This window comes from Symphodus melops (assembly GCF_947650265.1).
Source record: "Symphodus melops genome assembly, chromosome: 7".
NCBI lineage: Eukaryota > Metazoa > Chordata > Actinopteri > Labriformes > Labridae > Symphodus > Symphodus melops.
This window is the reverse complement of record NC_136697.1, coordinates 12195913-12216536: the sequence shown is the minus strand read 5'-3', so window position 1 is coordinate 12216536 and position 20624 is coordinate 12195913. Positions and strand designations below refer to the sequence as shown.

The following is a 20624-nucleotide window of genomic DNA, read 5'->3' as shown; positions in this document are numbered from 1 at the left end:
GTTAAACATCAGTTTCATATCTGTGAATTTATGCCAATAAACATGTTTCCATCATTATCCAATATCTTTAGTAATAATCAATGTTAAATCTAGTTTCTTGCTGCAATTGCAATGCACTTTTTAAAAAATGATGACCCCAAATCCTGATGATACTTAAGACAAAAAAGGCAGGTCATTCACGTAAACTAAAGAGACATTTTTTGTCCAGCTAAATTAACGTGCAGTTTGCAGTATCAAACCCGGAACAGATCCATTTGTTGCTGAACTGTTTGTAACCCTCAGCATTGATCAGGTTACTTCCTAAACAGAGAAAAACACAAAGACACTCGTTAAGACGAAAAGTTTAATGATATTATTTGTTCATGGTGTGTTCTGAGGTAAATGGATCGTATGTTTACCGTCCATCAGGTTCTGCAGGCTGCAGTAGTTTGTGCTGTTATCAGCTGGGTCTTTAGAGAACTCAGACACCGCTTCTCCCTGCACACCACACACATCAACACACAGCCACACACATGCACAGAAAAAGGTTGTGTAAAATCCGAAGCTGTAGGTAATCACAGTGAGTTAAATGTTTCAATAGAAACATCAGACATGAGGAGATTTTACATTGAAGTCCTGAGGTCCTAAACAAAGCTTGTTCAGGGCTAAAACACACACTCACTGTCACTTTGCAGACGGTGGACTGCTCCAGGAGAAACTGAAGGTCGCTCAATTTCTTGGTGGTTGAAGACGTGTGTGTGGCTGTGATCAGGTACGGAACTGATGTCACAAGCTGCAGCACATTTCAGTCGATTCAATCACTCTTACAGATACATCACATACTGCTTATTTGAAACTCAGGTTTACAACCTACAACACAATCACTGAATTGTTCATAACTGTAGACTTCAAACAGACTCGTGAATGTGGACGTTTTTGTTCTAGAGGGATCTTTCACTGTTTCTCGGTAAGTTTAAGGTGTGCTGTGGTTAGCTGACGGGGCAACATTAGACCAGTTAAACAGAATGTTTCTGACCTCGTAGGAGCACTTCTCTCCTGCATACAGACAGCTCTGTCTGATCTGCCAGGCCTTGATCTGGTTCACCAGCTTTTCTTGGACAAGCTGACATGAGATGTCAAACAACCTGTACAGTCCCCAAAAAAATATTATTAATACAAATAAGAACTTTACAAACGTTATATTCTGTTAATAATCATCATAATCCTGTATGTTTGTGGGCAGTTAGCTTTGACTAATGTGAGTCTTGTGGTCTTCACATATCCTAGACAACATGCGTGAGAAATTAGTCTGCAAAGCTTTGACTTCATAAGGTCCTTGTCTAACATGCATTTGACCCTTTTACTCTGTGACAGAAGTCGATTTTATGCTACTGAAAAACACCCAAAGAAGAGTTATCTCTGTCTAAGAGCTGGTCACATGGTGCAGCATCTGCTTTGTGAACATAAAATAAAATCTGTTGAATGGACATGAATGATCAGATCAAACAGTTAAACAAAAATACAGAGAATTCTTAGAGAGGGTCCCTCAAAGCAAACTCATTACACAATGACGCGCTCCAAATGTTTTCATGAAGGCATATCTTGAAATTACTGAAGTAAAGAACAAAAACTTACCATTTGACTTTGCACTGTGCGGTTCGGTCTGCCAGTGAGATGGTGAGCGTGGCCCCCAGGAGAACAGCAGAAGATATAAACAGGAGTCTCAGGTCCATGTTGAAGACGGACAGGTCTGATCTGCGTCAAGTATGTTGTCAGTGCTTGAACGTCTTCTGCCCGCAGCTCAATCTTCCCCGGGGGCTAAAAAGAGCCGAGCATCATGTGATCATGTGGACAGTATAAGATCGATTAACATGGACCACAGCAGGAGGAGAGCTGACGAAACTGAAGATGAAGACAGAGCAGAAGTTAGAGTCAAACTTGATTTAAAAAGAACAAACGAAAAGTGAATTACTTGTGAAAAATCTGGATGTTCAGTTGAGGGATTTGTTACCATTAAATATGCAATACATTTTAATAAATTATTTTTAATTAAATTAATTTTAATATTTATTTTTCGGGCGACCTTCGCTGGACCCGCCTGCCTCCCACGCCCACGACGGAGGGCCGGCGAGGAGGTCGGAGGTCGCAACGATTGTAAAGAACTTTGATGTTATTTCAACTTATCACAGTTTACAATAGATACACTATAGATAATAAAAGAACTACATTCAGCATTTTCAACATTTATAATATCAGTGCAACTTAGAATACAACTTCATTATTCTGTAGACTTTAGCTGTAGCTTTAATGTGATATACAAAATAAACTATACAAACGTATAAATGATTAAAATAAAGTTAGTGTTATTTTTGTCAACATGAATGCTGCTACAGTCAAATTGAAACAACAACAACAACAAAGATTCCAGCTCAAAAGGTTTTGAGTAGTAGCTTAGAGTCTGCTTTAAACTGTGTACAGTATGCAATAAATGTAATTTCTTAAACTACTTTTGAGTAACTGACCCTTACCAAACATTAAAACATCTGAGATGATAGAGACGGACTAGCTTTGTCGCTGTCAATACTGGAACATATGGGCAAATAGCAATAATTTTTGCAATAATACTGAAAATTTAGGCTGATAAAATAATGGCTGATATTTTTCATTCTAGTATTACATTTTATGTCCTAGAAGTGCACTATGTAGTATGGGGAAGAGGATCATCTTCTTCATAAATTGACTGATTTTATGACTGAGCAAACAAAACAAAACAAATTGTCTTCAAAAATCTGCATTAAAACATTTAGGTAAGACAATGTGTGATAGGTCCATTGTCAATGCGAGCTAAGCTTCATTAGACCTTTTAAAAAAAAGTCCTTTGACCAGATTGTCATGTGTTTGACTTCAGGAAAAAGCTCCTGTGTGAACTGCTAGAGTCTGGGTGTGTGGAGAGGAGGCTTGTCACTGTTCCTCTCTGCAGCATTATTCCAGGAGCCAGGAGGTACACAAGAGTCGACCAAACAGAGTAAAATAAAATCACAACACTGCTCCATAGAGCGAAAGAGAAAACAGACGCCAGGATGCATTTTGTGTGTGACTTCATCACACAAAAATATGTCTACTACAGCCTCACAAACACACTGGTGAATGTGTATAAGGTTTATGGGCTGATGATGGAACAGATGAAAAGTTGAGCCATGAACTAAAATAAAAGATGGGAATGTGTTTATAAATGTATTAACGCATTGGAATTTCTACTTTCTACAAATGCATGCATAGCGTGGGAACGCTAATGTTCATTTGCTTTGGTGGCTGGCTCCCTCTGGTTTGGAGACATTTCTCACCTACTTGATTCAGGTCAGTCAATCCTAATGAGTGTTTTTCAGAAGTATTGTTTTGGTGTTTTCATAAAGGACCAAAGTGGTTACTGATAATGGGTTGAGTGTCTATATGGATCAGCTCGAGTTTGTATTATCTTCCCGCTGAATTTGTGTTGAAGAGTCAGTGTTCCTGGTGAGTGCTGGTTTCCATGAGATATCCATAAGTCTTCCGTCCATGTGATGTGATTTTTGCAAAAAGAAATGAAGCTTTTCGTTTTGTATTGTCTCTTAAACCTCGAGCATTAACTGAAAATAACTTAATGAAAGAAATGGTTTAAAGTGAAAACTGTTTATACCATGGCATTGATTCAACTAAATTTGTCATGGCACATGAAATACTATCTAGTGTATCAGTAGAAAGAATTATTCATTTCCTGGGATGTGAACAGACATTTCTGAGTAGTGTTGTGTAAGAATCTAAAGAACGTACAGCAGAATCTATATTTTCAGGAGTGTTGAATGTGTGAGTCTGAAGAGGATTGTTTTCCTCTTTAGCCTGTTCGCCCTCTACTGTTGAACTTTTTTATTTTTTTTACGTAACGTTCACTGAAACAAATGTTGAATACTAAAGATCAAAGCAATAACACCACAGATAATCAAGTGTTTGTCAAACTGTTGTTGTTGTGGGGAACATTATCTCCTTCTGATTATTGTCTTTTGTAAGGCAAGAGTTTCTCCCCTTGAAGTGACAGTTCATCATCTTCATATAAGTTCGTCAATTAACATCAGGTACTTGATATTATAGACAACAATCAATGCTATTAGGTACAATACATAGAGATATATTATAACATGTATACATGATGTGACAAAGACTGCATTTTCATATGTTCTGCCTGATAAAACTCTGCCTGAAGAAACATGTAAGGGATAACAGTTCTACTCACTAATGATAACAAACAATATGATTGATACATTTGAAACATTAGTGACTACATTGAATATAACTCACAATACTTTCAGTATTTACAAGTAAGGAGCTACCTCCTTTAACAGCAGAGAGAGGAATGGAGCCGGAAAATTCACAACTTGAATGAATTCCTCTGTGAGAATACAGATAGTGGAAATAGTCGATCTAAAGATCTTATGAGAAACAAAGGCAAGGCCGTTCAATCTATTAGATGCTCAGTAGAGTAAGATTTAATTTAGAAGTACATAGATGAGAGCATGAAAAGTTGCATAAAAAAGAAGTAAAGCCTTTGGATTACATTGCACGACTGTCTATCCATTTCACAGCGTTCACAATGTTTACAATCTCACATTCAAGTTACAGAGCCTGGAAATGTAGTAACTGACAAACCTGCAACAATAGCTCCTTTCATTGACTCCTTTCAGTGTCAATACTTCAGGAAACAAATAAACTGTCTCATGTTACCTAAAGTCTGGAATTCAAAGATGGACTCCAACCAACGTTTTTACAAACTTATCTTTATATCAAGCAGGCACAGTTTCTGCATGTTTGTCTTTTTTAAGAGTCAAACTGTCTCTTTATAATTGCATAAATACAAAAAGTGTTCATACGATGTTTGGCGGTCACATGTTTTCAGTTTTTTACATTTTAAACATACAAAACACACTTGTTGCCTCTCCTTAGAGAACTGTTCATTTAAATCTCAGCATAACATCTTCTATATTAATATAGTCCAGCTCCTGCATGACAAGTGATCAAACCTTTGTGAGTTAAGGATTCAGACTTTAGCGATTTTCTTTAATGTTAGTTTGAAGTCCAGATCAGCTTGGATCCCTGAGAGGATTTTTTGGAGCTGAAATACACACACAAAAATCTAAAGTCATTACATTAACATTTGATTCCACTGTGCAGTCAGTCATATCATAGAGTTGTCAAATTGTGTGCTGCCCACACTGTATAAAGTAAACGTTTTAAATTGAAAAGATATTTACATTTAACTTGGCAAGGACGTGACAGTGAACAAGGCAAAGGTACTGACCTGATTTAAGACTGGAGCGACTGTTGTTTCATTCATCTCCAGAGTGGACTGAACAACTGTCTCAAGGCTCACTATCACTGTGTGGCATAGCAAATAAAATTCAAAATCGTCTCATTCATGTTAAAATCCCATGATCATTTGCATGCTCAAAAACACTGACCATAGTTTGTTGGAACTGGTGTTTGCAGGGTAGATGTTGCTTTAATTGATTGTTCAAGAGGAGACATCGTCAACTTCTCTGGTTCAGAGGAGGGAGAAGAAGAATCTGGGAAAAAATCAGAAAAGACCACAATTTTAATTCTTATTGCAGAACTTGAGCTTCAAGAGTTTAAGAGGTAAATGACAAAACTATATATTTTTCCTTTTCCTAAGCCTTCTGAAGGTTTACTCACCTGTCTGTGCAGCACATCGGGTCAAACATCCAGTAAACAAGATCAGCAGCAGGAGCATGTTTAGATTTTTTTCCATATTAAGAACATTAAAAGAATGAAATTCACGGAGAGAAGAAAAGTCCTCTTGTCCGTCAAAGGCTCTCGTTTTTTTGTTCCACGAGGAAGTGGAAACTTATCCAGAAGGTGTGGCTGTGAACTACAATACATGTTGTCCTCAGAGAGGAGTCTCGTCCTGAACAACTCAGGCTGGTAATGCAGGACAGACACCCCACACCTCATTTTAATGTGTCATGATCATGACTTTCTTTATTATTATCCTCTTGTCCAAAGTTCAGAAAAGTCTAGTGTGACACATTGTGAACACATGTGAGCTATTCTGTGAAAGTGTGCTGCTATTCTGTGCTGCAGGCTCGATTACATTCAACAAACATACTCAAACAATGTCTACAATAAAAAGAGTAAGAATATTACAATTAGAAATGACTCATAACAGACTTTTGAATGCACCAAACAACCTTTTAAAATGCATTTTAAAATGTTCCATCCTGTCATTATACATTGAAAGCACACTTACAAGTGACCGTAACTATCTTTCTCATGAAGTTAGTTGATCTCCATCCACATCTATCAATAAGGAATGACAATAAAACATGAGAAGCAGCACACTACGGGTCCTTCAACTTTCTGCTGCTGCTGCTGCTGCTGCTGCTGCTGGCAGAGGTGGAGCCTCTGCAAGGAGGAGAGGTCACATTCAGATCCAGGCGCAGCTCCAATGTCTTCAGTACAGGAGAGAGCTGTGCAGAGGCCCTGGGGCTGCTGCCGGCTGAGGATCCAGCAGACCTACAGAGAAAGACCATAAAGATCAGGAAGGAGAGCGGCAGAATCAAACGTTTGTGTAGTAAGTATACAGAATAATTAATGTTACCAAATTAAGATAACAGCTTTAACATTTTATTGAGCTAATAACGTGTGAATAATTTATATTTCTTTACAGTCGGTGTATAAATATATCATCCCAGTAGACACGACTCGAGACGAGACTCTCCTCTGACCTGAGAGAGGATGAGCTGCAAGCAAAGTTCGTTTTGGAGCTCCGGTGGCTCGTTGGAGTGGACGATGGAGATGGGAGACACATGTTTGCCTGAGAGAAGAGGGTTAAACAGAATAGTTACATTTGCTTAAATTCAATTTATGATCACAAAAAAGACAGTAACACAGCAGATCATGAAAAGCTCCAAAAAAATCCTCTGAATACGAAAGGATAAATTGCAGTCTTGAATGTTTTCTACCTGCAGGAAGTATTTCTCCAGCACTGATCTGAGGTCGGGGTTGTCCTCCATGGCTTCATTCAGCATCTTGTTGATACTCTTGTTGAATTCGATCAGCTCCCTCAGCCTGATGTCCTTTTCCTCAAAAGTCTCAGTCTTTGTGTTATTTGCAGAGCGGATCCCTTTGGTCAGTTTAGAACACTGAGCAAACAGAACAATGATGATTGTAATAAACTCTAGAAAATGGTTGTATTTCAGGACATCTGCCAATAATGTAAAACAGTTTGTAATCAAAAGACCCCTGTTAAATAAGATGACGTTCCAAGCAATGAGCTTTAAAGTTTTCTTATTGTAAAACAAGATGTAAAAGCACAAACCTGCTTCGTGGCTCTGTCGATTTTCTCTTGCTGAGATACAATTTCTTTCTTCAGCTTACTAAGGAGGGACTGTTTGTGATCTATCTGTTCTGTCTCTTCCTGCTCTTGTTGCAGCAGACTCTGCAGGGTATTGTTCATGTCCTGTAAATGGAAAGTGGTGAGCAAACACACACAAACACATTAAAGTAAGGTGAGGAAGCATGCACATACACATGCTTCTCACAGCAGAAGACTAACCCTGTCAGACAGGAGGGGTGCGATGGTGTCTCCTGAGTTAAGACGTGATGGGGAAAAAAAATGGAAGTAGCGGACAAAGCAAAAGAGTCTGCTACACAATGTTATAATAAAAATATTTGCCCTCATATCAAAGCTACGTGTAGTCCAAAAACTGGAGAACAAAACTGGCGAACAGAGAACTTAATGCCGCCGTTTAATTACGTGCAAAGAGGTTGTAGTGGTCTTGTGCAGACACTCAATGCACCGTGCAGACGTCACGTCGGCTCGAGGGGGATCGTCCGGAGAACATCCTGCAGCGTTCTCAAATCAGCTCACTCAGACTTGCTGCGAAAAACTACTTGGAGTCTGGCAGGAGAAACTCTGGGTGATTTCAGAGGGTTTGAGTTCAGATATTCAGCCCCTCCGGGTAATCTCCAGAGTTTTTCAGGAGATTTCAGTATGTGTGAAAAGGGTATTATTCTACACTGGCATGTAATGCAAGTAAAAATGTAGGAAAGACAGAAACTAAGACATGAATTAAGGCATGTGGTGCAACCCAACCCATCCCAAAGAAGGATGCTTTTAGCTTTAAGTTAAGAGACTTAATGTTTATGATGTTTGGGCATCAGAGGCACGATTAAAATAAGGAATAAGTAACAAACATTAGAAAGTTGAGCATGTTTTTTTAAGTAGGCTGACTGCTTATGGATGAATTGAACGATAAGTTATGTCTGGGAGTGTTGTAATAAGGTGTGTTGCTGCTCTGTCTTTGAAAAGAATCGTGTAAGAACCTGTAAGTCTTGTTGGAGCTCTTGTATCTGTCTTCTCTTAAACTTCACTGTCTCCTCAGCGGCCCTCAGTTGCTGCTGAAGTTTGATTTTTTCCTGGTACTCTGGACCTAAAACACAAACATTGGGATCAATCATACATAAGTTGATGAACCCTGCTTCGATTGTGATTGTCTACTTCTGTACATCAGGTCGTACGTACTGGATTCACTTGCTTTATTTAGAGACTTGCTAAAGTTAGAGTTATAGTTGTTGAATAACTGGATGGTGTTCTCCAGAGCTTTATTTTCCAGCTCCATCTTGCGGATATCAGCATCCAGACTGTTTCCCTTCCGCTTTAGCTCCTCCTTCTCTTGTGCAGCCTGGTGAAAAGCAGTGATTGGAAGAGTGAGAGTCCAGTGCAGAACAAAGCACAACTCATTACAGTGTCAGCAGGTTTTAAGAAGAAGAAAAAGACCTCATACTTTTGTGATGTAGTACGCTTGGGATTTCTCCTCCTCCCCCGCAGGAGCTCCCAGCGAAAGCATGATCACCTCATATCGTTTCTTCATTGCTTCGACCTTGGCCAGTTTCTCATTCAGCTCAGCGCTGAGACAGAAACAGTTCACAGTAAGAACAGTAAAAAGGTGGATTTAAATCATGTTTATGTGAGAATAACACACATGAAAAACTATAAAAAGCGAAGGATTGATGGCGAGATAAACAAAGCTTGGAGAAAAGTTGCATTCAAAGTTTTCACCTGAGCCTCTGCCTCTCCTGCTCGCCGATCTTGAGTTGCTGGCCGAGCATTTCTCTGCTGACTTTGATCTCGTTTTCTCGCTCCTTTATGGCTCTCTGCAGCTCCAGCCTCCTCTTCTCTAAGGAGAGCACGCTGTCCTCCTTGTTGTACAGCAGATCTCTCTTTCGCTTCAACTCCATCTTCAGGATGTTGTGCTCCACCATGTTCTCCTGGTGAGGAACATGTGAAGTCAACAACAGAGTGCGTGGTTTTGTTCTGCAAGCATCGGGCCCACTTTTCAGATTCTCTGTCGTTTTCTACGGAGATAATCTTTAAACATCTACAGTGATGGCGGTAACTGTTTCAGGGACGACTAAAACATCAAAGTACATTTGTTAAGCATCTTCTTTCAATGTATCAAAACTGGCTCTAAGCATACAGTAGAAATATATGACTGTATATTAACATCACTTAGATGAAGTCTGTATGTTCAATGCTGTTTTTATTTTTTTTATCATTTGAAGACACTTTCAACACAACCCTCATGTCTTAAAAATAAGCCAAAATCATTAGCTTAATCTTACAAAGATTATCCCCTTCTCCAGTGAAACATTAAAAAAAAAAGAAAAAAGTTCAACTGGGAGAAGAGAAAGTTTAAATGAGTGAGGAAATGTCGTTAATGACCATGCACCGTTTTCAGCTCTGGGAAAACTGTGAGGCCACGCTTTATTCTATTCTCTGTCATTGTACAGATACATTTCATGAACAGAGTTGTTGACAGAATCATTAACCAAAAATGATATCAACAAATGTCTGTCTGCAGGTGTGCATGTATTTCTGTGTGAGCTACATACAGCTAAAAGGCAGAGAAAATCAAGGCCAAAGAATAAAAGAAGTGCATATGCATTTCTTCATCCTTACCCATTCTAAAGGTGGTGATCATGAACCAATGACTTCGGAGATTTTTTTCTTACCTGCCATGGCACTAGTCACTTACCTGTTTCCTGAGCCTGATTCTCTTCAGCTCTTTTTCATTGGTGGTTCTTTGCTGTTTGAGTTCCTCCACCTTCAAGGCCAGATCTCTTTTTTGAGCGGCTGACTTTGCCATCTCTTTGCTCAAGTAGCGAATATCGTCCTGTAAGATACAAGTGTTGTATTGATGAGTTTCACTGGTTCAGTGTCTGTAAAATGAAAAAAAGAACACTGAGGCAAAAAAGCAAAACAAAACAAGCACTTGACTTACCTCTGCCTCTTTGAGTGCACTTGTTAGCATGTTTGCCATTGTCTTCTTCTCCTCCAGGGCTTCGGTCAGCTCAGCAATTGTCTTGTCCATGGCTTGCCTTTCATTTTCGTGAAGGTTACCTTGCAGTTTAGCCAGTTTTTTACTCATTTGAATGATCTCAAATTCCTAAACAGGGCAGGATAGTCACAGGTTAAAAATGTTTTGGCATTGCAGTAATTGTAGCATGATGGATTTGTGTGTGGACTTTGGTAAGCGTGCCTTTCTGTTTAGGGTGGACTGCTGGTTTATTAATTCCTTATCTAATTTTGCTAGCTGGCTTTCCAGGCTGGTGATGGATGTTTTGCTCCTGGAAACTTGGGTAATAGAATTCTTCTCCTTTGTCTTCAGAGTCTGCAAGTTTTCTTTACCATGGAAAAGGTAATCCCGGCAGACGCGCAGCTGGACATCCAACTCCTACAGCACATAGACCAAAAAGAAATGAAGAAAAACAACATGTGATATATGCATCACATATTTCTTAAAAAAGATACTTCTGAAGTCAGACCCTAAAACAAAAAGAGGAGGGTTTAAAATAGGGATGTCCCGGAACAACTCTTTCACTTCCGATACGATACCGATACTCCAGCCTTGAGTATTGGCCGATACTGATATTGATCCGATATATCAGCACAAATCGTACATACTTTTATTACTTATTTTGTAGTGTGGAATGTTGGAAACGGCTTGATCAAGTGATGAGTCTCGGTTTGAGACTATTGTTCTCAAACCGAGAACAATAGTCAACAACTTTAGGTACGAGAAAAACGGACCCATTTATTATTAACCAATTGGTTACATAAATGTTAACCTTCAACATAATATCTACAGTATTCTACAATTGAATAAAAAAAGAAATCCTGAAAAATAACCTCAATAAGTCCAATAAAAACAAATTATACTTTTAAAGCCTGTTAAATGGTCTGCTTATCGGAGCACTTATATCACAGATTTTAGATGCAGTCCGATAAAATCCGATATTCCTTTTCTGGCTGATACTGGACCGATGTCGGATATCAATATCGTATCGGGGCACCTTTTGTATAGAATCTGGTATCTGATCTTTTTTCAAGTTGTAATATATTTAGTGTCTGTTAACCATGGCATGTTTCATAATTTACTCTTGTTTAGTTTGTTTGTGCTTTTTTTTGTAATTTCCTGTTTTATTTTGTCATTTTTATCCTTGTGTTTCTGTTTCCTGTGTGTTTTTTTCATTTGATAATCCAGAGTTTTCAGTGTTTCCTGTTTTATTTTGTAATTCTTGTCCCTTTGTGTCATATCGAGTCTTACTTCCTGGCCCTTTCTGGATAGCCGCAGTTCACTATGCAGTGCATACTTTTCAGTAGGAAGTTTCAGTCGACAGAACTCTTGTGGTCGTTTAGTATGCATTTTTTGGGTCCACCTGATTATACAGAACCTTTCAGTAAGGATACTAACTTCCTGGTTTTGTGCAGTATGGATCAAATGCATGTTTACAGGAAATTAATTTCATTTTCACACCCACAATGCTGTATGGAATTAACCGTAAAACGTCACTTAACCTACCACCTCCAAATCAAAACAAACAAGCATGGATTAATTTAATCAATTGTTAATCTAGATTTAAAGTCTATTCTAAAATTGCTCTGTTTAAGTGACAACAAAAATGTAACAAATGTCTGCATTATCATACAACCTTTCCCCCTCTATTTAAATAATGATTATATTTGGTGTCTTTGGGGTGCTTACCTTGATCGCCTGCTCCTCATCCTTGAAGAACTTGTCCATCTGTGCAGCTCGCTCCTCCTCACTGAGGGCGGTCTGAGTCACAACTTTGAGCTTCTCTTCCAGTGCCCCAGTGTAGGTCCTGGCCTGCTTCAGTCTTCAACGAAAACACATATAGAGGGAGAACGTGTACAAGATGCTGCAGCAGTAATTCAACAAAAGACAAGTCATATTTCACTGACTTCTCATTGTTAGCTTGGATGTCTTTCTTCAGTCTGGCTATTTGCGACATCACAGACTCCACATTTGATGTTGTCTTGTCCAGAGTGCCTTTACAACTCAGCAGCTGCAGGGTATTCAAAGTGAAATGTGTTATCTTAAAAAGTATAAAGATAGTTAAAAAGGTATGTTATTTAAAGGCTATCACATTCTTCATGCACACGTTCAGTGAGCTTTCTTTTTAACAGGATAACATCAATTTGAATGCCTTTCATGCTTTTTGAGGAGCTGACCTCGTCCTGCAGCCTCCTGCAGTTACTCTCCTGCTCCTTTAAATCCTGCCGTAGTTTTACAGCCTCTTGGTTGGAGATAATTATCTTCCTCTCCGTTTCCTTGTTGTTGTTCTTCTCAGTGTCCAGCAGGCTCTTCCATTCTGTCATAGTGCCATTTCTTTCCCTAATGTTATGGTTGGCTTCGGCAAGTTCCTGGATAGATTAAGAAGCAAGAAAGGAACATGGAAATACATTTGACTCAAGTGTAAATTTTAGTATGTAATATGTTCTGTTTGTTTGATTTTGTTCATAAATGTATATTTTTACTTTGAGTCAGTGTGCATTTTTCAGTGTGCTAAAAGTGTCATTTTACCAGTGCACACTGCTGCATCTCAGCGTCTCTCTGCTTCATCTGTTTGATAGTGTTTTCCCACTGGTGGATGAGTTGCTTTGTCTCAAGGTGGGCCTGCTGTAAATTCTCCGTAGTTTTATCTAAAGCAATCTGTTCAGAATGCGGAGAAAATATATAAGCAAACATTTCAAATATTTTCCATTGGAGGGATATTCAAGAACAGCATGACGTAAGTCTTAAGTTTTAATTATTTCACATTCACATTCTAATGTTTCAATGTCCAACCCAAAGTCGTTCTTAAACATATTTCTGCTGCAGGTCTCACTGGCATCGTGTTCAATTTATTAACCAGTTAAGTGACACTAAAGAAAGTTTTAATGTCAAATTAATATTTTATTTCCTCTTATGAGTCTGAAAAGCTCGTTTTTTTTTAAACTACTTTGTTCTACTCATATTGTCTTTATAGTTTTACAGCATTTTTTCATTTATCACTGGGACAAAAAACAGAGTGCAGTGTTTTTTTTAACAGTACCTGTGCAGCTAAAGTCTCAGTCAGTTCTTTGTCAAGTACTTTGCGCTTTTCATTGGCCTCCAGTGTCGTCTTCTCTATCGCCAGAGTGAGTGACTGTTTCAGGAGAGATCATACAGCTGTCAGTTCAGGATATTTCTAAAACCAGATGTTTAGTTTCTGATGAAAACAGAATACATGTGAAGCCTGTTGAAATACATTAAAGGGTTTTCCCTTCACCTTAATCCTTTGTTCATCTTGCTGAGCGTACTTGATGATAGCCATTGTATCCTCATCTTTACGTGCTGACTCCTCTAAAAATGCCTCCATGGTCTGCTGGTCCCAGTTCATCTGGTTCCTGAATTCCTCCAGCTTCTGCTTGGCTTTGAAGATATGGTTCTAAGGACGTAGACAATGGTTAAAATAGAGAATGTTGGCACCGATGATTAAGTTGTCTAAACACTAAACATATTATGAGTGGTATATACTGTACCTCAAGCATGTTTCTCCTCTCTGCTAAAGATCTATTGTCATTCTCCATCTTAGCAATCTCCTGAGCCAGGCGACCTCTTTCCCTCTCTGCCAGGGCTGTGAGGTGTTTCTCTAACTCTTCTTCTCTTTCCTTGGCCTTCAATAGAGCCTGCATTTAGAAAGAAATAAAGGGGGACATTAACAACTCACCGATAATTCTGCCCAACTATGAGACATTGTAATAGATCTCAAACACAAACAATATATCATAATAGCACAAATAGTGATTCACATACCTCTGTATTTTCCAGCTCTTGTTTGGCATTTTGGAGATTCTGAACCATATACTTATTTCTACCCTTTTTTGTCTCAATTTTGCTTTCCAGTTGCACCAATGCCGCCTCTTTCATACGAATCTGTTGTTGAAGTCATTATATTAAATGCATCATATATGAGAGCAGGAGATCATGCAAACATTGTGATACAGTATCTTGTGCCCTTAATCCTTAAATGATGTTCAAACACACATAACCTGCAATTCTATATGTCACTGACCTTAGCACAAAACTAAGGACACACATTACCGACTGCTAGAAAACAAAGGCCGCTCGGAATGTAAACTACAATAATCAATAATAATAAAATGACATTTTAAATTCTCTACGGATGGGGCTTCAGCTTAACGTTCCTCTACAGCATATTCATTTTAACCTGAGTTTTTGTTGTCTTTTTAATTAATTTGCATTTATTCGCATCTATTCTTACGTTAGAATGTTTTCAACGTTACCTTACGCAATTTACATAAATTTCCTCTCTACCAAACAGAGGTTGAACACGTTTATTCACAGCATACTCAACTTTCCACGCAATGACTTCTACTTAGGGAAGAATTGAACTTGTTGGCTTGATTTCTATTAGAAGTTCAAAACTCACCTCCTCTATTAAAGCCTTGTTTTCAGCGTTTGGCTCGGGTATAGCAAAGCGCTCATCCCAGCCCACCTCAGAGAGAACTGTACTAAGAGCGCTCGCCATGTTCCTTCAGTTTCACAAGGTCACTAAACACAAAATCATTAATAATATCATCAAATATTATCATTAACTGTCGACGCTTTCTCTTCCTCCACAGCAACCGTTGTCCGTTACAGCGGCTATCTGTTGTCACTCAGTCGCCCCTAGCAACCGCATGTGCCGTAGAGTACTGTTGTGGTCTAACCACAGGGAGGCAGCGCATCCGTAGATTCAATTAACAAGTTACATTTGTTTGTGAATATGATGAATACTTAAAAGCAATATTGCTTTCTCGAGAAATAATTTGATGGATGTGAGACTTTCACTTATTTTTTAAAGAGATGTTCCTGCTAATTATTCTGAAAACGTGTATGCCCAGTACTGCCTAATGTTGCTTTATCTTACAAAATGTATTTATTTTGTGTTCAAGAACATACTGAAATCCAAGTTCTGTTTTTAACAATTTTTTTTCTGCTTGCTTGATTTCTTTGTGCATCCATTTAAAGTGCCCCTGGAATAAACGTAGTTATGATTGATTACTTTCTTTTCCATCCGCACCCGTTTAATGCATTCTTGTGGGCACTTTCTAACTTTAAAGTGTTATACAGTATATGAATAAATGTATATATTAGGCTGATATGCTTTGACCTCTGAACGTGGGTTAAATGTAAAGTAGGTGTAAAGTACCAGCCAATCAGGAGCTGTCACCTCTACATAATCATAGCCCGCAAAATCTGTTTCCTTCTAGGGCTCAATGACTCCTCAAATAGTGAAAGTGAAGTGAAAAATTCATTTCAAACTATGTTTCAGATGTATAGAAGCCTAATATAAAACAGAACTGTAATGTTGTTGCACTGCTTTTCTATTGACTGAATGGATTTGGTGGATTCAAAGTTTTTAACCTGTGATTTAAAGGACCCATTGAGGGCCACATCAGTCACAGTCCAGATCAGCTTTAAAGACACCAAATTGAAACATTTATTTTATCTTAATACATTTGTTTTAACAAAACAGCAGTATCCTTAAAAAATTACAATCAATTTTTCATACTGACTTGTCGCACAAATGTATCATAAAACAAAAACAGAATCAGTTAAGCACACAAGTATTAAATTCAATATTAAAAGAACAGCATCCCCTTGCGAACCCTCGTGTTTAGATTACAATTCAGAAGTGTGTCTATCTACCTGCTTCCGAGTGGAGCCCAACCACATTGAAGAGCCATGTGGATCAAGATGGTGACTCCTCTCTATTTGGCTTGAGCGCACACAAAAAGCCCAATACTTTAGATAAAGGTTCCAAACCACCACAAGTTGACCAACAAAGAGATATGCCTTTTTTTTTATATATGTAAATACACACAAACATATATAAAGTCTCTGCTGTGTAAAATATTTCAGTCCTGAGGGTTGAAAAGGCAACATAGTTCTCAGCTCAGTGCGGTCCCCTTGTCCTCCTTTCAAAGCGCTCCCTGTTATGTAGAAACTTCACATGGATGTTCCTTAAACGAGAGCCGCCATTAAACTGCTGTGCTCTTAGTCCCGATGTGCGGCCGTGCAAACTCCACAAAGTCATCAATAAGCACAGGCCATGCTCCTGTTGAAAACATAAAACAAACAAAAACATCTGATAAAACAAAACTTGAGACTTCAACATGGGTAAGAACATGATTATGAATGACTGATACTTTACAACTGTAAACTAATACCATGACTTTACAAAGCAGAGTAGACGCTCATGCACTAACACTGTGTGAAACTATCACTTAGATGGTTAAATGGGTTCACGCTTCGAGTAAATGTTGCACCAACCTTCCTCATCATAATTCGACATGTCATCTGTGATCATTGAGCTGAAGTCTAGTAAGAGGTTCCAAGTGTCCTTAGGAATGGATCGTTTGTGATGCTCCTGTCACAGATGTTCATTGAACAGAATGTGAACCAATATTATTTGCATTTTTTTTAAGAGTAATCCTGAGTGACATTATCAACTTACAACTAAAAATCTGTTCCACAGATCCAGGAACTTGAATCTTCCAGCCAGTACTAAATTCCAATATGCAATAGCCATTTCTAAATCTGTAAGAAAGACAGTCATGAGTTGATATTTGTACAACAAACAAAGAATTGAACCGTGAAAATGATGAGTGTCTAAAGATTCTTACCCAAACCTTTCTGGCCAGGATTCTTTGCAAAATTAAATGTAAACTGGTAAAAGTCCTTAAATTTCCCTTGGTCCTTTAACTCTTGTTCCATCTTTGGCAGCTGAGCTTTTAGCTTCTCTATACTGTCACAGCTGGGGACAGAAAAAGAATGAGACAAGAAAAATGTTTGTTTATTTTAAACCAACATTTAACTAACCTGTTTGTTGTAACAAACAAACAAACAAAAAAAACTCAATGAATAGGATAAATGTGTATCAACTGAAACTATGTAACTTAGGCCAGGAAGATCTCTTATTGTCTTGTAATTGACATTTCAAGTTTAATTGTGGCATCTGAAAAAAAAAACCCCCAAAAAAAACCCACACTCACCCCTGTTCTGCCATGCCATCCATGAACTCTTGTTTTGAAAACTCGCACTGTGTTGCTGCCCTGAACTTCCAGGCTATGAGGAGGACACTTGTACTGGCTGGGTCCAGACTCAGATCATCACAGAACAACTGGATCCCGTCAATGCCAATCTTGTTGTCATCGTGAGGATCTAAGCATGGGAGTGCAAGCCGCATAATTTATTTTAAAAAAATCTGTCACCGAACTATCATTATAAGTGATAAACACTCAAGACTTATTAAGTTCTCTGTAGTTACATTGTCTGACTTATTCTTCCATCACAGTACTTGAGTGGTGCTTCACTCTGACACATAAAGGATGCTTCCCATACCTCGGTATCTGTTGTACAGCTGCTCGAGTTTCTTCTTGTCTAAGGCCCCCTTTAGATTCGAAACATAGAGCTCTGGATTTTGAAAAAACTTGTCAGTTGCAACATCTAGTTTCCAATCATTTTGTGACAGACAAGTCAGTGCAGTTTTCTCATTGGACTGAGTGAATATCATGAACTGACGAACTTTATCCTTCTGAGAGGACTTCAGCTTGTTCTGGACAAAGACACAAAAAGGGGAAAAAAGTTTTTCAGACAATATATTAATGTAAAGGACAGTAATGACAAAAAACGTATTTTCTGTGATGTTTTTAGTATATCTTTGAGTTGCCATGAAACAGTATCAACGTTAGCCATTACCACATTACGTTATAACCTTATCACAGTGAAGGGTATGTTGACTAATAATGAAGAATACAGCATGGTAAAGTACTAGCATGGAAAAGCAACGACAAAAACTAGCGGTCTGACAGTTGGCTAGTATCTTCACGTTTTATTGAACCCAAATAATAAAATCTGATCCATAACCAAACACAGTTTACACTACAGTGGTTGGTAAAGCTGATTGTGTTGCCTTCAAGCTCTGCAAGCTTGCTAACTGGAGAGAACTGGCCAGTCTATACCGTGAGCTAGTAAGCTAATGCTAACGTCGAGGGCTACGTTTGTTTTCATTATATAAAGGGGGATACTTGATAATTAGCAAAGTTATTTAGCTACATTAAACATCCCAACATCATTGTTTCTCTGTGAGTGCACTGATTTAGTTTGCATCACAGCGTATTATAGAAAAAAAGACCAATATCTTACCATGTTTGTCTTTGCCTGACTCTCTTTCCTCCCATCCAGCAGGCTAATAGTGTAAAGTCTCTACACGACAATTCAAACACGTTTCCGCTTAAAGAACTGCTACGGAAAATAAAAGCACAATATTCGTTGCTTGTAGATTTTTTCAATTTTTTTAAACTTCTACATTGTTCAATATCATTCCCAATAACTGGTACTTTATACCAAGTTATTGTTGGTTCAAAACATAATTTAATCCAAGTTTGAGTATTTTAATTTGAAAATAAATAGTTCACGTTTTATTTTGAAACAACTTGTTGGATGAGATACACGGATGTCACGACAAAACTCTAATTCCTTCCGGCACGAAAGAGTTGAGAGGCGTCGCGCTGGATGTTGAGAAGTGCCCTTGAAAGATTTGTGGAGGGATGGAAGTCGTACAGACACAGGTTTGTGCCTTGGATTGTGCTGAACTTGTCAAAAAATGAGAAAACTTTGCGGCACGTGACGGAGAGCTCAAAGGACAAAGTAGTCCCGGATGAGCAGGTATCATACACTCTATTAAAGCTATTCAGGATCCTGCTCAGGAGTCAGTGGGCTCATAATGAACAACTCCGAGCGGATCAAACTCAATTTGTCAGACACGTAACAAGTGAAGAAGACCAAAGTGGCGTGCTCCCAGTGACTGGAGACGATGCCATGTTCCAGTGTGTGGGGTTCTGCATTGACCGGAAGCAAAGCACTTTGCCCTCTGCAGGAACTGGGGTATTTGTTACCAAAGGATTTGTGTCCAAAGGAGCCACAGTTGCCATGTACCCTGGAACTGTCTATCAAGCCTATGAGCCAATTCTACTCCAGTCCATCAGAAACCCATTTGTATTCAGGTGTATTGATGGTGTTTTGATTGATGGCAATGACAAAGGCATCTCCAGAGTGGTGTTCAAGTCGTGCAGTGGCAGGGACAGAGTGGGGCCTTTCATAATGAGTGACACTAGCTGGTTGACCGCGACACCACAGAACCCACTTGCTGTTGGTCAGTATGTCAACAACTGCTCCAACAAGTGTCCTGCTAATGTGTGCTACCAGGAATATGACGTGCCAGACACATTTCCCATTGAGCTCCGCCAGTATCTTCCAAATGTCAACTACAGCCAGGACTCACAGAGGCCTCTACGCTGTGTTGTCCTGGTGTCACTCAGAGACATTACAGAAGGGGAGGAACTCTTTTCCAACTACTACACAGTTGTGCATTAGAGGAAGGGACCCTTACTGCTGTGGTTTTTACAGGAACATATGCACATATTTCAGATTCAAACAATGTTATTAAAAAAAAGTCACAAATTGTTATATACTCTGTTGCCGTACATTATGTCTTGTATGATTTATTGTTATTTGGAAGAAGCAAACTCTTATTTGACATTGATATCTGGTGGTATAATTGGTCAGAGGACCTGCATTTACAACACCTGAGCACAGACATGGAAGGGGTATAAGGGTTTCTACATGAGTAAAAAAGAAGACTTAAATTCAAGTACCCCATTACAAGTAAAGGTCAGTCGTTCTGGTCTTACATATTTTAAAGTTAAAAAAAATGTTAGGCTTTTCAAATTTGTTAATGCCATTTAAATTTCCAAAATCAAGATTACATTGATGATACGATACACTTAATTGTCCACTTTGGGGAATTTGTCTTGGACTCAAAGGGCTGCCAAACATTCTGCTGCTGCCACTCAAATCAATAAATAAAAGCAATAAAAAAACAAAACAATTTATTGACAAAGTCACATGACAATGCAAAACAACACAACATACATTGGACATTACCCATATGGCACTAGGTCTGCAAAAATAAAAATAGCATGAGAGATGAAATAACAGAGGTAAGAAAATATAAAAACAGCCTTTTAGTTCAGCATCAAGTAAAACCACATTTAGAGGACAAAGAAGAAAACTATGGAAGTCCATTTCTGCCACTGTAATGGAATACAATGATCATGTCGCTATCATTATAGTGATCATTATAATGACTTAGTATTACAATTAATATATTATAAATGTCTGTTCAATAGAGCTGTAAGCTAA

General features: G+C 38.5%; 4 protein-coding genes across 4 annotated transcripts; 1 reads left to right on the top strand and 3 right to left on the bottom strand.

The window, feature by feature from the left end:
* Positions 1–67: 67 nt before the first annotated feature.
* LOC306826225 (uncharacterized protein) lies at positions 68–1926 on the bottom strand. Its single transcript, XM_079347414.1, has 5 exons — positions 1615–1926; positions 1016–1124; positions 662–772; positions 399–477; positions 68–300 (listed from the first exon to the last, which is right to left on the bottom strand). Exons 1-5 carry the CDS (start codon positions 1710–1712, stop codon positions 209–211), a joined length of 489 nt encoding a protein of 162 aa, XP_079203540.1. The 5' UTR covers positions 1713–1926; the 3' UTR covers positions 68–208.
* A 4049-nt stretch (positions 1927–5975) lies between these two features.
* On the bottom strand, positions 5976–15050 carry ccdc39 (coiled-coil domain 39 molecular ruler complex subunit). The gene is made up of 20 exons (XM_079349353.1): positions 14806–15050; positions 14169–14288; positions 13895–14041; positions 13642–13800; positions 13426–13518; positions 12915–13043; positions 12563–12754; positions 12293–12396; positions 12075–12207; positions 10569–10763; positions 10311–10475; positions 10065–10202; positions 9089–9297; positions 8814–8937; positions 8552–8711; positions 8353–8459; positions 7346–7486; positions 6990–7169; positions 6753–6841; positions 5976–6540 (listed from the first exon to the last, which is right to left on the bottom strand). The coding sequence occupies exons 1-20, from the start codon at positions 14902–14904 to the stop codon at positions 6366–6368; spliced, it is 2859 nt and encodes a 952-aa protein (XP_079205479.1). The 5' UTR covers positions 14905–15050; the 3' UTR covers positions 5976–6365.
* A 784-nt stretch (positions 15051–15834) lies between these two features.
* On the bottom strand, positions 15835–18656 carry dcun1d1 (DCN1, defective in cullin neddylation 1, domain containing 1). Its single transcript, XM_079349366.1, has 7 exons — positions 18567–18656; positions 17763–17976; positions 17414–17582; positions 17045–17175; positions 16876–16958; positions 16692–16788; positions 15835–16476 (listed from the first exon to the last, which is right to left on the bottom strand). The coding sequence occupies exons 1-7, from the start codon at positions 18567–18569 to the stop codon at positions 16400–16402; spliced, it is 774 nt and encodes a 257-aa protein (XP_079205492.1). The 5' UTR covers positions 18570–18656; the 3' UTR covers positions 15835–16399.
* Positions 18657–18935: 279 nt separating this feature from the next.
* Positions 18936–19883, top strand: setd9 (SET domain containing 9; the record flags this gene model as incomplete). The annotated part of the gene is made up of 1 exon (XM_079349365.1): positions 18936–19883. One exon carries the CDS (start codon positions 18936–18938, stop codon positions 19794–19796), a length of 861 nt encoding a protein of 286 aa, XP_079205491.1. The 3' UTR covers positions 19797–19883.
* Positions 19884–20624: the final 741 nt, after the last annotated feature.